Source organism: Drosophila melanogaster, chromosome 3R, assembly GCF_000001215.4.
Source record: "Drosophila melanogaster chromosome 3R".
NCBI lineage: Eukaryota > Metazoa > Arthropoda > Insecta > Diptera > Drosophilidae > Drosophila > Drosophila melanogaster.
Window position 1 is genome coordinate 31,949,287 of NT_033777.3, and position 15,026 is coordinate 31,964,312.

Consider the following 15,026-nt stretch of genomic DNA (forward strand, 5'->3'; position numbering starts at 1 on the left):
AATGCGTTGTGACTCAGGTTTGGTTTCAGTTTTTCGCAGCAGGAAGCCGGGTACGGCCATCAGCTGGTTGGCCTGTTAGCGTCCCAAGAATTCATTTCGTTTCGCTTCTTCCAATTTCAATTTCAATTTGCTGCATACTGAAATGGCCATGTCGCCGTCCCCATCTCCTATTCAATCCTCATCTTTATCCCCTTGAAAGGAATCCCCAAACCGCTTTCTTTGGCTCTTGTCCCAAAAGCGTTCCAACACTGAACTAACCGATGGATAACTGAATTCAATAATATCTATATGTCAATCAGTCCTGAAAATTAACTTTTACTGGTTTTTAGTTCAAAAATGTTGTACGATGTTATACGAACTCCGCTGTCTAATAATAACCATAAAAAAAAATATTTATACCGATTCCGTTTTCCAGTGTACGGAAGTGCTCCATATTTTTTTGCGGGTGTACACCGATGCGGGAAAGTATCTGCTTGACCAAGCGCACACAGAATGCTGGAGAAGAGGTCTCGTGGGTGGGAGTGGGGGGGTTGTATCATTTTGTACGCACTTCCGCTGGCTCGTAAAGGGATTTTCCTGTATCTTGCATCCGGCCGGCTACTGCTCCTTATGCTGAAGCTCAAGCTCCGTTTGGTTCTTCCTATCCTCTGCGTCTGTTGCTGTCTGTCATCTTGCGCCAATGGGTCATCCATCTCCCGGTTCATCCCCGATCCGCAGGCCGCAAATGTTTTATTTATGTGTGGACAACTACGTCGATGGCGGCAAAGTTTTACTTAAATATGCGTGGACGAGAGGGGTTTGGGAATCTGCAGACGGCGTAGCAAGCAGGTGTGCTCGCCCCCATCGCTCGGGTAGGCATGTGTGATTTCAGCCTTTGATTGAGTGGTGCTTTTCCAAATCCGCAAAATAGATTTCCCAATTGACACATTTTTATCTTTTGGTCTTCTGTACCTTGGCCTGATTTTTCAAGCACGTTCGCTTTCTCCCTGGTTAATAAGATTTTAATATTTATACTAGCATTTGTCTTTCTGTCAGTTGAGGAAATCAAGTGAAATAAATTGAATTAACTTTTATTTACTCCTTAGCGAAAAACGACTTTATTTAAGAAACCGTCCAAATTTTGAAGGGCTCAAAGTATAATAACGCCGACCCGTCCAGGCGTTTATTCATTTATATAACTTCGCGCCCTAACACGCCTTCTACTTCTGCTTTATTTGCGTTGTTGATTGTCAACATCAATTATTTAACTTTGGCCTAAAAACTCGTCGATGCTTTCGGCCGTTCCCAGCCCACTCTTTTTTGATCCTTCCGTGGGTCTATTTAAAAACAGTCAACTAAGCGCACATAAAACTTATCACGCCTGAATTTGTCAGCACAAAAGCCAACGCACGAAAAGAACCCAAAGCAACCCTTTTTTCGACTTTTAAGCATCCTTTTTCATCTGTCTCCCATTTTTTCGGTTGCCAGTTGGTTGGAAAATTTGCCGCGGCTTCGATGCTTCGCACTTCATTTTTTGTTTGTCTTGTTGAATGCTAAATGCAAATGTTTTGCATACTTCATGCCGTTTCTACGTTTTTTTACACGCTACGGTTGGGTTGGGTCTTAAAGAGTTGCAGGGTGGTTTTGGTGGTTTTGCACGAGAAAGGGTGGTGGTAGCCACTTATAACAAATTGCGCGAGCTTGGCAACAAAAGAAGAACCCCTTTAGAAGCCGGAAAATAGGCGAGAAAACTGGTTGCAAAAAAGGAACAAAAACAAATTTACTCTCACTCATTTCCCGCTATTCAAAAAGTTTACATACAATGCACAATACGGTGAAGATCTGCAACCAAAGAAGGAGATGGAAGCATCTTTTCGTTTGCTTTTTAAGTTTATGTATTCAAGTATTTCACGCCATCCTCAGTCTAAAACCTCTACATGGGAATTGGTTGCATGCAATAAATTTTTCTTTTCTAAAGTTTTCGACTCCAAACTTTGAAGGGCGTTTTGAGTAATTAGGCAATTATATAATTGTTGCGCTACATTTGGAATAGGACGTGTGTGGTTGTATATCAATTTCCAAGAATATTGAGCTCTAGCTTGGTTTCTATAACCAAGGATTATATAACTTTATGGCCAAAGCGCAACCATTTCTGCAATAATCCTTTCATTGGGTCCCGCAGATCCTGCACTGCAATGGAATGCAAAAATAACAATCCCGAAACAATTTGAGCTTTGTTAACTTTTCTATGCTATTGAAACAATTTGGTGCATTAGGTGGCAAATGATGAAATAATTTCAAATGTATATTACCTATACTAAATATAATGTTCCATTTTTTTGTGTGTAGCCTGCCTGTGCGCCAAGTGTTTGAGCTGTCATGAGGTTTTATTAGAAATTGTTATCGCAGAGCATGTTGCAGCTTTGCCTGATGCTGCCGCGGCTTGGGCACTGCACTCGCTGCATCGACCCAGAGCGCTTAAGTTTTGATTTTTATCTGCCTGGGATGCAGCTCCTGCTACCACCCGACCAAACGCTTGCTGAAAAGCCCAGCTTATTGCCCCATTTGCTATTTGCTTTCGTCGGCTGCGACGGAGACGGCTTTGGCCACAAGTGCTTTGTTATCTGCGGAATTAAAAAACGTCGCCATATTGCCGGGTGGAGGAGCGGAGGTTTCTCCTGCTTCTTTGAGTGCACTTTTAGTGCCATAATTCAGAAATCGTTCCAGCGGCTGCTGCAAGTGGTGCGGTATTGAATACCCACGAGTTCGGTCCTCTTTTATTATTGCAATGTAAATACAAATTTATATTGGCGTCGTAAAGGTAAAAAGGCCAAGCAAAACAGATCCTTAAGTGCACATATTTACGGCATTTGGAAAGCCCACGCAGATATGGGTAAATCTCCAGCGGAAGCAATCGCATTTCCAATGTCAATATTTGAGTTTGCTTTCTATGTGAAAGCCAATCCTGGTCGTGGTTGTTGCTGCTGTGTTTGCGTTCTTTTTATGATTTTGGATTTTACGTGTGGTATTACGAATCTGACAACGCCGGATTATGAGAAGATAAGGAAGGGTCAAAAAATACTCGAGAAACTAAACAGCAGCCTTCGTAACACCTATTTATATTATCAACTACATTTTTATATTATCAATGTATCCAAAATTGCTTTATGTTATTTTATTTATTCATACTCAGCTTTCTAACCAACGTTGTGGCTTTGACTTGAAGAGCCCAATCAGCGGTGAGGAATGGTCATAAACACAAAGGATTTGCAGCATAATCTACCCTGCCAGACATGAGAAACGCATTGACTATTCCACTCGCCATAAACATTATAATACTCTTGAACCAACTTCTCTGACGCCCAAAAGTTTACAGGGAAATATGTGCACGTAAGTCGAGTAAAAATTTTATACCACCACAGGGCACCTAAGATGTGTAATAAAGAGAATTCTGAAGACGCCGCCAAAACCAAATCATAAACCAGAATAATAATTACCCAGGACCGGAAGAGCTCACTCCACAGTAAGGTCTGGCAAGGCAAGTAAATTTATTGATGTGTCTGCGCCTAGAACTCTACATACTCAAAGCCCGAAGGTCGCGTTGAGCCCTGGAAGCCATAAAAAGTTCACATAATAATGTCAAATGAGCTACAACAGAAGCCAGCCAGGGATTGCAAAAGGGGTTTTTGGTAAGAAACCGCGTAGCCGCACTTTTTCCCTGATGATTGTGTTACGGATGACATCCTTGCGGTCGATTTCGGGTTTTATTACAAATTTATAATGTTTAAATTTATAATTTATGCCAATAAATCGCAGCCTGGACTTTTTGTCTAAAGGTTTTGGTGCCCACACACAAAAAATATCCTCCACGACTGAAAAGTTTCGCTTTCAAAAGGAAAGTTTTTTTTTGCAAATTTCATAATGCTTATTTGGTCAGTCAGACAGACAGTGTGTTTGCTCTGCCTCAACACTTTGCTTGCCGAAACTTTGGCGCCCCTTTCCGTTGTTTGTGTTTCAGTCTCAGTCGGTGTGCTTGTCTTTCCAGTTTTTGGCCAGCAAGTTTCCAATGCTCCTGCGGCGGGCACACCTGCAGACAAGGACAACAAAGGATCTGGAGACCTGGCAACGGTACCGACGACACTTAAGCTCATCTAATGCATGTGTCCGTTTGTGTTTGTTGTGTCCACATTCGACAGCATCGAAGGAATTTCGGTCTGCCTTGATTCAGCAGGGAAGCAATCTTCGCACACGGCGTGAAAATCGCGAAAATAAATATTGAACTGTAAAGCCAAAGTAAACAGGAAAATGTTGCCAAGGATGTGTACCGTCGTTACCACGGGGGCTGTGTTAAGGGTTAAAGCCGCTTTCCTCTGTCGCACCTGTGCCCGGTAAGACCTGCTTTCACTATGCTCCCCCGCCGGCGCGGGACACAGTAATTGGCTTGTTTGTATAGAAGGGTTTTCAAGTTTCAATCGGCCAATGGGAATTTTTTTAGAACAGTTTAAGATTTAATTATAAAATGCCCCACCTTGGTTTAATGTAATTTAATCTTCCTTGAAATGAAATGTAGGCCCTACTACAAAGTATATATAAATTCTTAATCAGACGAGTCTATATTATCGGGGTTATCTTCTCGTAAATCAAGCTGTACGATACACGCGTGCGCCCCTCGGACGGTGGGGCGACCCTCACTACGCTCCAAATTTCCAACTGAACGTATAAAAGTATTCAAGTAGTATGAATAGTAAAAAACCATTTATAAATTTTAATTAAAAATTGTCTTAGATAGTAACTCACAATTGAGAAGGTCATGAAATCACACAAAAACAAAAGTCGTGTTCTAAGACACCGCACTACAGTAAGGGCAAAAGTAGCCGCGACCATTGGAAATCCCGATAGTGTGTTTGCTAACGCACTAATGGATATTAATGTTTATCCCTTTTCAGTTGTCAGACCCATGAGCTACGCAAAGCAAAAAGGTACACTAAAAACATTTGTGTGAATAAACCTTTTTCCGCGCCAACCAGTTTTAATTTAATATCGAAAGCTATGAATCAAACATTTTAACATTAAAAATTATCTATTATCTATCATAATCTATTATTATTTTCATCAGATGCAAAATTTCTAATACATTTCGCCTTTGCTTTTCAGTCATCCAAAAAAAAACAGCTTGTCTTGCGTTCGTTTTCTACCAAGTTTACCAATCCCGCAAACGACATGGCACTTATTAAAGGTTATACCCGTTTTGTAAAGCTCACTCCCCCCACCCTTTCCTAACAAGTTTGGTGCCGAAATAGTTTGGACACGCACAAAAGCGCGCTTCACAAAGTAATATAAATAATAATGCCCTATTCTCACTGGGTCCGTAAACGAGGGAATAATTAGTCTTCGCTGTTAGCCTTTGTTGTTACGCCGGGTCTAATGGCCCGACGCAATTTTGATTTTAAAAGATGGTCATGCGTGCATGTCTAATGTGCCAGGGTTCTCAAGATCCGGTAAATTGGCCGCACTTCCACTCTACTCCTGTGTGCTCGGAATTCCTCTGAATAGCTATAATCCTTAACGCTTATAAAGGAACCAAAAAACAAAACGAGCAACTGAGTAAAGAATCAAACCATCAGTAAGGGACAACAAAGGACGATGTCCTTGGTGGATTATGGTGTTAGGGTATATATATATGGATGTCCTTGGTGGATTATGGTGTTAGGGTATATATATATATATATATATATATATATATATATATATATATATATATATATATATATATATATATATATATATATATATAATATAATACAAAATATAATACAAAATATAATACAAAATATAATACAAAATATAATACAAAATATAATACAAAATATAATACAAAATATAATATAAAATATAATATAAAATATAATATAAAATAAAATATAAAATAAAATATAAAATAAAATATAAAATAAAATATAAAATAAAATATAATATAAAATATAAAATAAAATATAATATAAAATATAATATAAAATATAATATAAAATATAATATAAAATAAAATATAATATAATATAATATAATATAATATAATATAATATAATATAATATAATATAATATAATATAATATAATATAATATAATATAATATAATATAATATAATATAATATAATATAATATAATATAATATAATATAATATAATATAATATAATATAATATAATATAATATAATATAATATAATATAATATAATATAATATAATATAATATAATAATATTATAATATAATATTATAATATAATATAATATAATATAATATAATATAATATAATATAATATAATATAATATAATATAAAATATAATATATTTATATAAATAAAAAAGTAATACAATTTATATGCTGTATTTACGTTATTATAGATAACCGCAAAAATAAACAGGGTAATAAACTGTCGAGTTCGCCTTAAATTTTGCTTCGGTCATGGATTTCGGATTACTCCAACCCCGAACGAACCGAATATTCAAGCATAGCCTTATAATTTCTTGAAAAGATGGTTTACCTTTTGTTGTTCTTGATTCTTACGCATCGCAGAAAGGCAAATATTAAGTGCCATTAGAAAATGGGGAAGCAGAAACTACAGGCTGCTCTTTCATGAGTTTTTTTTTCTGTTTTTTATGAATTACAATAATAAAGAAAACGCATGTAAAAAGTTAAGGCAAGGGAGCCAAATAAAATCATAAAAATTACAAAAGTGTGCACACAAAATGGAAAGAAGAACCGGAGGGCAGACAACTCACGAATGCGCTCAAGAAAAATCGCCGTAATAAAGCCAAGCGTCTGAGGTCCTCCTTGTGTCTCAGTATGTATGTTGCAAATAAAACAATTTGAGTGGAAATAAAAAATAAAACAACATTTACCCGTGATGGGTTAAGCAGAGAACGCCCGAAAATAAAAGTGAGGTGCAATGTACAGCTGGATTCTCAGGTAGGCGAACATTACCGAACAAACAATGCGTCCTCGTCGAGAAATAAAGCACGTCTTAAATTAATAATAAGCAGCATAAGAAAAACAAATACCAGTATCCTCAGACGAAGATGAACCAAGGGAGAAAAGAGAGAACTTACAAAAGCACTTGAAAAAAAAGTAAACCTGAAAACCACCACAATAAAATTATTAGACAACATGTGCTGCGATCCTTATACAATACTTTCAAGAAAGTATTTGGTATTTTGATTTAAGCATAACAGAAGGAAATGCTTATGTTATGTTACTTGTTTATACTATAAATCCAGTGCAAACAATTCGGTTCTCTCAGTGGGTAAAAGTGAAATGTATAGGGTGCTGGCATCATCATCTGCCTCCCACTTTGCAAAGGGAATATCTGAGCACACCTGAGTGGGCTGGACAAGCGGATGACGGAATTTCGTAATCCGAAACTAAACTAGTTGTGAAAACATTTGTTTAAAATATTTTTTGGCTAGCTTTTAATTTCACCAGACCAGCGTTCTACAGATCACCCCTCAATATGAACCCCATAAAAACCAGACTTTTTCATTGTCTTCTGTATTTCTTTGTTATTAAATATTATATTTCCGGCCCCACCTTTACATGGCAATTTTTAACGCCCTTTTTATGACCAATGAAGATGCCCCAGCCTAACCCACCCAAACAGTCCCTTTGGATCCACCGCCCCGCATGATTTATGCTGCGCGGTCAAGTGGAAGTTCTACCGCCGGCACCTTGGGGCAGGAAATTGGGTTTAACAGCAGCAGTCAGCGGGACCTGGCAGCTCGTTTAATTTCAGTCGATTTTTTTACCGTCCACCGTTTTATTAAAAAAAATGTTTCGTCCCAACAGTTTTTGTTGCCGTTTTATGGACTGGTTATCAGTGGACTACTTTGCGTGTTGCGATTTGGCCCTAATTAGTCGCGTCGGCAGATCAGGATATTGCCGCACTGAGCCGGGAGGGTATAGGTTCAGCTCATAATTGTGGATGTCTGTCAGCGGTTAAGCCCCAGCGGGGTTTTTTCTTTTTCAGTGTTTATAAAAATCGCGATTTATTGGCTGCTCGTTAGCCTTTGAACTGATGCTGATGGATAATGTATAAATTAAAAGGGACACTAGGTTAATCGTAGAGTAATAGAGTATACTAGATTCATTACAAGGCATGTATCAGGCAGACCTTATAAAGTTTATATAGCCTTGATCAGGATCAATAGCCGAGTCAATCTGACCGTGTCCGTCTGTCTGTCCGTATAAACGTCGGTATCTCAGGAACTATAAAAGCTAGAACGTAGAGACAGACGCAGCCCATGTTTGAATTTATATATTATATTTTATTTAGTCCTTAAATTTCTATATTATATTTTATCCTTAAATTTCTATCGAGTTGCCACGCTCACTCTATTTATCGATATCCCAGTCCCGATCCCCAGTCTCGATATCCCGATTTCGCGTTCGCATTTCCACTAACTGAGTAACGGGTATCTGATAGTGTGAGAGGTCGACTATAGCATTCTCTCTTGTTTTTTTTTTTTTAATTGTCATTCAGTCGGATAGGATGTTGGAATCCAGCTATGGGGTCCGATTTTCATAGTGTTACATGCTTTCCTGCGTTCGCAGTCGAAATTTGTAAAAAATTTATTTTCGGTTTATATAATAAATTTTCTCCCAATTAGAAAGAAATCGCATACAGAAAAAAATGCACACAAAGAACTTTAATCCTCCGAAGTGACCAACTTTGTTAATTTGTCTCAGGGAGATAAAATTAAATTTTTTATAAAGGGTGCAGGGGTTTGAAAGACAACGGTAACGGTAATATAAAAAAAAAGATCAGCTGAGTGGTATTGAAACAGAAATTAAAACCTCATTTTTATTGGTAAAGCACATTTTTTTAGTCTGTTTACTACCCCCCTTGCAAGCAACTCTCATACAATCAGAGGGGTGCCCCCCGCTAACGAGCGGCCATTATGCAAACAATAAGCACAGCGTTCTCTTCTGATAACAAACCCCAAACAAACCAACGTACAAAAATATCCCTCCTGGGACGAAGAAATTTTGGGCATACGACACGCATCCTGCGAGTGGCTTTCATTCAAAAATAGATTTATGTGTAGCATTTAAGCGAGACAAAAAAGTAAATAAAAAGCAGAAGAGCACAGGAAGGACACCCAAACAATATCAAGAAAAATGTTCAACAGCATTTATCAAACGTGACGCAATTCGTGGGAATGTTTAAAACTCTTTCTCCTTATTCTCGCATCTAAATCTGCTTGACATCATTATTCTTCAGCAGAAACAAACAATGTGAAGTGCATTTCGGTATCATTAAAATGTGATCACTTCGTATTAAAGCACAGTCAAATGGGGGCGGAAGGGAGCTGGCTGACGGCCATCTTGGGCAACAACAGTTTGATTTAGTGCCGCACATTATTTCACGTAAATATCTGTTCTGGGTCTATACAGCGTGTGTGTTTTGCAATAATGTCAACAATAGACTTGTCTCTTTGACATGTGTGGGTTCGCCGAGTATGTGTGCTCCACTTCGTCGGCTACATTTACATTTTAGTATTTTGCCCCACTTGTTGACTTTCTGCAAGAGAGTTCCAGCAGATTTGCATGATTTTCGCATTTATACGCTTAATTTACTATTTATTAATGGAAAGCATACAAATGTTTAAATAGAGGTCCCCGGAAGGCAAAGGAAATGGAAAGGAAAGCAGGAAGTGCGGACGAGAGAATATTGCCGGCATGTTTAATGTAATGTGAGATTGGATAAACTTACCTTAACTCCAATATTAACCGGTTCAAATTCTGATTTGTGTAATGAAGAAATTGGCATTGGCATGGGAATGGGGCAGGACATCATGGTCGCTACCTGTGAATGTAAATAGAAATATACACATGTTAGTCGGACACGTATTGAAGGTTAAGAAAATAAAGTACATAAAATGATTAAAATTATCTAAAAGAAGCTTGTATATTCAGAGAACCCGGTTAATTCCAAGTTCTAACTGCATACAAATGTAGACTTACACTTAGACCAAAGAATAAGTATTCTAGTGTCTTTGGTTAGACTTACTTTCGGTAGTAAAAACAATGACCATGAGGATCGCTGCAAATCAAGTGAATCGATAAAAAAGCTGTTGCAGCTTTCCTTCAGGCACTTTGAAACAACACCCCCACCCATTTTTCCGTTGGCATTGCAATTTTTCGCCCTTTTCAATTTCACGCGTTTTCATGGCATCCAGCACGAGAATTACCCACTGCACATTCTTGGTCCTTTACTCACACAGGCACACACATACAAAAAGACCGCATTGAATTACATTCGAAAACAGGACGAGGGGCGTAAGGAGGCATGACCATCGTTTCATTTGGCGCCCATCATCATTGTCATTTCCGCTTTTGCGTAACGATGTCAACCGTTTTTGATGGCTTCATTTCGTTGCCCTGCATTTCTTTTTGGTTTTTCGTTTCGGGCGCCAAATAAATCATAGCGTAGTCTCCCGATTCCCCCTTTCTACGACCTGCACTCAACCAATAAAAACTTTTTGAAAGAAAAAGGCAGCGAAATGAAAAGCGCTGCGAACTACTCAGTACGAATTTGGGAGTAAATGGAATGAGACAACCATACACAGGAAAAAATTCTTGCTATTGCTCTTATCTATTACTCATACATTTGCTGAGGGGACGGACTATGTGATTTGAAGACGAAAATAGGCTCAGTTTCTTTCAGTGTAAAGGAAAACAGTAAAAATTAAAATAGCATGACAAAGTGGCACATATTGTCAAAACTTTAGCTTCGGAGTATTGGAACAAATGTATTTTGGTAAAAAGAGAGGACAGCGAAAGTTGTAAAAATTGTTGCAAGCGCACTAGTCCGACAATATCTCCATTTCCTGCTTTTCTTTTAAGGCGTATTTATGCATCTGGCCAGAAATCCATGACTACAAGATCAGTAATTCTCTGCTCCGAACTCTTAAAAACTGTTGGGCAAACAAATGAAGTATTTCATTTCACTTGTCTGTAAAGTGGCACCCCTTTGTCGACGCATCTTGGGAGGTCCAGACAATTATCCCATGCGTCTTTTGCCTTGTCAACAGTCTAAGACTTGTCAGCGGCATCGATTACCGAAAAAAACGCAGCATAGCAAAACTATTTATGTCTCACTTTTCCTTGTCCCACCTGTGGCCCTATTCCTGGCTTTTAAAGCCTTTATTGTCAGCCGCCTGTCAGTTTGTTTACGCATTATACAGTAAATTGCTCTAAGTGCTACAAAAGTGAAATTTACATGGCCAACTCGACGAACTAATTAAGAGATTTTCCGCCTTACATATTTCTTGTCCCGCAATTCGGTTTACCCAATAGGTGCAGTTGCAGCCGTCATTATCAAAAGTAGTGCGAAACGTCAACGGTGCGTGGCTAGTCTAACATTTTAATGACGACAACAAACGGAAATTGACGTTGGCTGACTGACTTTTCAACATTGTAGACGGGTTTTTATGTTGACACGCGACACAACAACGGCAGTCGATAAGAGAACGAATGGCCCCGAAGACCGAGGAATCAAGAGCTGAGACTGGCAGATGAGGGGAAGCACTCTCAGATGGACATTTTGAATCACTTTGATCCATGTATATGGTGATTCTACTGGCTCTGCCAAGTGCTGCGCCTTCCCCTCCTACGCGTAAATTTGTTCAGTTTTGTGGGCAACCATGGCATTGGAGAAGGATAATAAATGTAATGTGGCACCAATGAAAGCGAAACGATGTAGCGGGGCGGTTGCTTTCGATGCTGCATGAACAATTAGAGGGAAGATGAGTCTGCTGCCCAGTCACCCACGAAAACAATGATTAATGAGCAGTTGCAGCAACGGCAGTCATACATCATTCGCCTAAGTTCAGCTGAGCGGAGTTGAAGGCCGAACAGTGGGAGCAAAGTGACCAGCATGGATTGCAACGACAACAGCAAATCGCAACTGTCACAGTTGCAACAGGCAACAAGTTCATGGCCAGTCGTCTCCTCGTCAAGCTTTCCACTTCCCTGAGCATGCGCGGCTCATCCACAGCTGCAAGCAACAACAGCAGCTGAAGCTATGACTGCAACGACGGCAATAACTGCAACAGCTGTGCCCATGCACAGCAAACTAAGCGACCAGATGTTCAATAACCATCCACTGGAAAAAAGCCAAGATACCAAAATACATCATAAAAATCTATTCACTTTTGAAAATTTCTTATATCCTTACATCAGGTTGCCTGATTCTGTTTATTACAATGGTCATTTAGATTTCCAAGAAAAAAAAAATTTTTTGTATTTTCAAGCGCAAGTTTAATAAAACGGGAGGAGACCGCCACGCCCCTGGCATTGATATTGTATATTGCGCAAATACAAAGATGGATGCTAAATGAACAGGTGGCGTTATTCAGCTGACTCGCATGTTCTCACACCAGAGCATTGAACGTGGTACGTACAATTACTTCCAATCAATTTGCATAATCAATAGAGCCTTTAAAGGTATGACAATTACCAGAAGTCAACTGTTTGCTTAAACCATTCTACCATGGTAGGTTTCCAAACTTCCAAAATGTATTGCTTATACATAAGTTCAATTCAAATTAAAATTCTTTAAAAATACGAAAACAAAAGCATGGCAGGGTCTGAAAATTTAACATTAAAACCCAAATCACTAAGATTTGTGACACTAAAAAGGGCCACCACCTTCTCAGCCACCCACAGCACCAGCCGCAGCCACAATCACAGCCACAAAGCTGGCACAGTCGCAACCACAGCGGATGGCTGGCAACAATAACGAAATCCAGCCAAGAAATTGTGCAGATTTAGCATGACAAGTGAAAGTAAATAAAGTGAGCTGGCGGAAAAGAAAAGAATGGACGAGGAGTCCAGCCTGTGACCAGGGATTTCTTCTCGTATTGAGCTTGCACTTTATGCAATGAATGACGCCCATATTTCACGCACAAGACTTGGTGTTGGCTTAATGTACTAGGAAAACGCGCCAAGAAGTTGCAAGCTATAACGAAACGAACTTGTTGCAGCACAAAAAGGCAAAAAAAAAAAAATAGAAGACCGAAGAAGAAGATTTGGGCATTTGCATAAAAATAGCTCACTTAAAATGGGCTGGTAAGGAACGCGAAGCGACGGTGATAGTGTTACTCGCAGGACCAGCACTCAGAATCATGTTGAACCTAGGGGACAAATATTATTAAGTTAATTAAATTTATTTTGGTACCTGCCGTTTGCTAAAGCCAGATCGTTGGCAGTACTGTCTTAAAGATGGCTCAAAACATATGCGAAATGCTCGTTGCTTTATTCAGATGTACATTTTTGATCTGCCGCTCAGAAAAGGGGCAGTTGGGGTGACAATTCGTGTAGGCAGACCCAGGACCCAGGATCCGATCCGTGCTACGCCAAAACTATGGAATGCACAAGCAAATGTGTTGAAAATCCTATTCTGTTAAGGATTTGTTGTTAGTGTTGGCGCCTTCGCAGTGGCTTTTGTTGTCCCACACATATGTGAGCGTTTCTGAGAAGTGCATGTGTGCGGTTTTGTGCCGCATCAAATTGCATTAGTGCTGAAAGCACCAACAAGCAAGAAATAGGCAAAGCTAGCGAGGAGAAAATCCAGTCTCGGTCTGTCCCCTTCCCAGCCTCTTCCTCTCTCTCAGCTCTCAGGCATTCTACGTCTCATCGTCCTTTGTTTGCTTTACATCAGGACATCGTCGACGGATTTCGCCTTTTTGCATTCTGATCTGATCTACCACTCACACTAAACCCTGCGCAGCTTTTATTTGGCTGACTCAGAGGAAGAGGCGGGGGAGGAACTACGGAGGTAGGCAAGGCAGTGTGTGAAATGGCTGTAATGCCGCTACTTTTGCCAGGCTTTGGGAAAGACTCTACCGACTGGCAAGGCGGCTCAGAGCGGGTTGCTGCACTCAGCGATAAATCGCGATATCGCGATTGGTGATACAGCTCAGGTAAAATTCTCAATACAACCCTTACATGATATAAATTTTGAAAATGGTGCATCAAAATCAATTGGAATGTTTTGCTAAATTCATTATCATATTTTGCAGTTGCACGGTTTGAGGTTGTTTTATTTGAAAAAGGCTATTACCATTTATTTATCTCAGTGCCTAGGCACGTTGCATTCAAAATGTTGCATGTGAAATCTGAGCCGGGCACCCAAGGCTGGCCAGAAGCATCAGCCATCATTTAGCACTCCTTGGGTGACACAGACGGAAGCGCAGTATGTGAAATTAAAAATTTCTACGCACACTGGATTTAGGTTTTGTCCATGCAATCACAGGTGACTCACAAGGAACTAAATTCCAGTTGGGCCACACTCCATGGTAGTATGTGAGGCTTTGCATTAGAAATCGAAACTGCAATTGCAATCGACAGCGATGAGGTGTTGTAATAGCATTTTGTTCGGATTTATTCTTCTTTTTGGTTAAGACTGAGAGTTACATATCTTGGAAAATGGTTAAATTAATCCCCCCGGCATTGTTACGCTTTTTGCCTCGTTCCATTGTATTCCACCTTTCAATCATTTTTATCTATGGTGCTCTATAGACCAAGTGCACATATGAAGTCCCAAATACTGCACCTACACACCGTTTCCACATTCATCTTGGCCAGCGACCAACTGCAGACAAACATTTTTCGCAAATTGAATGAAAACAACTGACGATATTGGGGCATCCGCTTCAATCGCTTTTAAGGAAAGCTTAAGTAATCCTTACTATGTTATATCATTCTTTTACTCTACTTTATTAGAGAGACAATCTTTTTTAAGTTAAGTTCACTACAATAAAGTTAAATTAGAATTAATAATTTTTCCATTACAAATATCTCACGTCTAATATACTCCACAATAATTTTAGAAAAACAAAAGCAATCCATTTCTAGCAGTGGAAACGAAAACCATACGAAAACACGACAGAGTCCTCCAAACTGAATTAGTCTGTAGAATTGAGTGCCAAAATTCGAGACAAACAAAACATTTTAATGAAATTAGTATGCTCTTCCTACGCACACTA

At 39.1% G+C, this 15,026-nt stretch overlaps 1 protein-coding gene across 20 annotated transcripts in view, besides 2 other annotated features; it reads right to left on the reverse strand.

Annotated features, from left to right (window-relative positions):
* The window catches only part of heph (hephaestus), a 168,534-nt gene that overhangs the window by 102,300 nt on the left and 51,208 nt on the right, over positions 1-15,026 (reverse strand). For all 20 annotated transcript variants that reach the window (NM_001104524.3, NM_001104522.3, NM_176603.3 and 17 more), the window contains one exon: positions 9,749-9,841. In NM_001104524.3, coding sequence (NP_001097994.1) covers positions 9,749-9,832 — 84 coding nt within the window. In that variant the 5' untranslated portion in view covers positions 9,833-9,841. The remainder of the gene's footprint in view (positions 1-9,748; positions 9,842-15,026) is intronic.
* Positions 4,606-4,663: a mobile genetic element.
* Positions 8,112-8,488: a mobile genetic element.